This window comes from Mesitornis unicolor, unplaced genomic scaffold (assembly GCF_000695765.1).
Source record: "Mesitornis unicolor isolate BGI_N332 unplaced genomic scaffold, ASM69576v1 scaffold35716, whole genome shotgun sequence".
NCBI classification, from domain to species: Eukaryota; Metazoa; Chordata; class Aves; order Mesitornithiformes; family Mesitornithidae; genus Mesitornis; species Mesitornis unicolor.
Genome location: NW_010192311.1, coordinates 468 through 876, shown reverse-complemented (window position 1 = coordinate 876; position 409 = coordinate 468). Strand labels below are relative to the sequence as shown.

At 66.0% G+C, this 409-nt stretch overlaps 1 protein-coding gene across 1 annotated transcript; it reads right to left on the bottom strand.

Annotated features, from left to right (window-relative positions):
- Positions 1 to 6: 6 nt before the first annotated feature.
- LOC104542663 (protein tweety homolog 2-like) lies at positions 7 to 359 on the bottom strand (the record flags this gene model as incomplete). The annotated part of the gene is made up of 2 exons (XM_010187044.1): positions 7 to 85; positions 174 to 359. Coding segments are annotated over 2 exons (265 nt in total), but the record flags the coding sequence as incomplete, so codon positions are not given.
- Between the last annotated feature and the right edge of the window lie 50 nt (positions 360 to 409).

The window sequence follows — 409 nt, the reverse complement described above, 5'->3', positions numbered from 1 at the left end:
CCGTACCGTGGGGGGGGGAGAGCCTCTGCCGATCAGGGGCACGTTCTCGTAGCGCGGGTTTCCACCGAAAAGCACCGCTTGGTTCCTGCAGGGGAAGAGATCCCATCAAAACAGGGGGCCTCCAGCCTCATCCCGTGTCCCCGAGGAGGGAGGAATGGGCACAGGGGTCTCACATGTACTCGGAGACGGGGGCGTTGGAGATGGTCTGGGCCGGGGGGTGCAGGCTGCTCTGGCTGCCCAGGCTGCTGCTGTAGCTGCAGAAGCTGCGCAGCTGCCCCCGCGCCGGGTTGTGGGTGGCGATGCGCCGCGCCTGCGGGTTGAACGGGTCCTCCTCGTCCATGTCGTCGTAGTCCCGGTCCCTGTGGGGACAGACATCGAGCAATCAGCCCCAAAACACTACAGGCAGCTC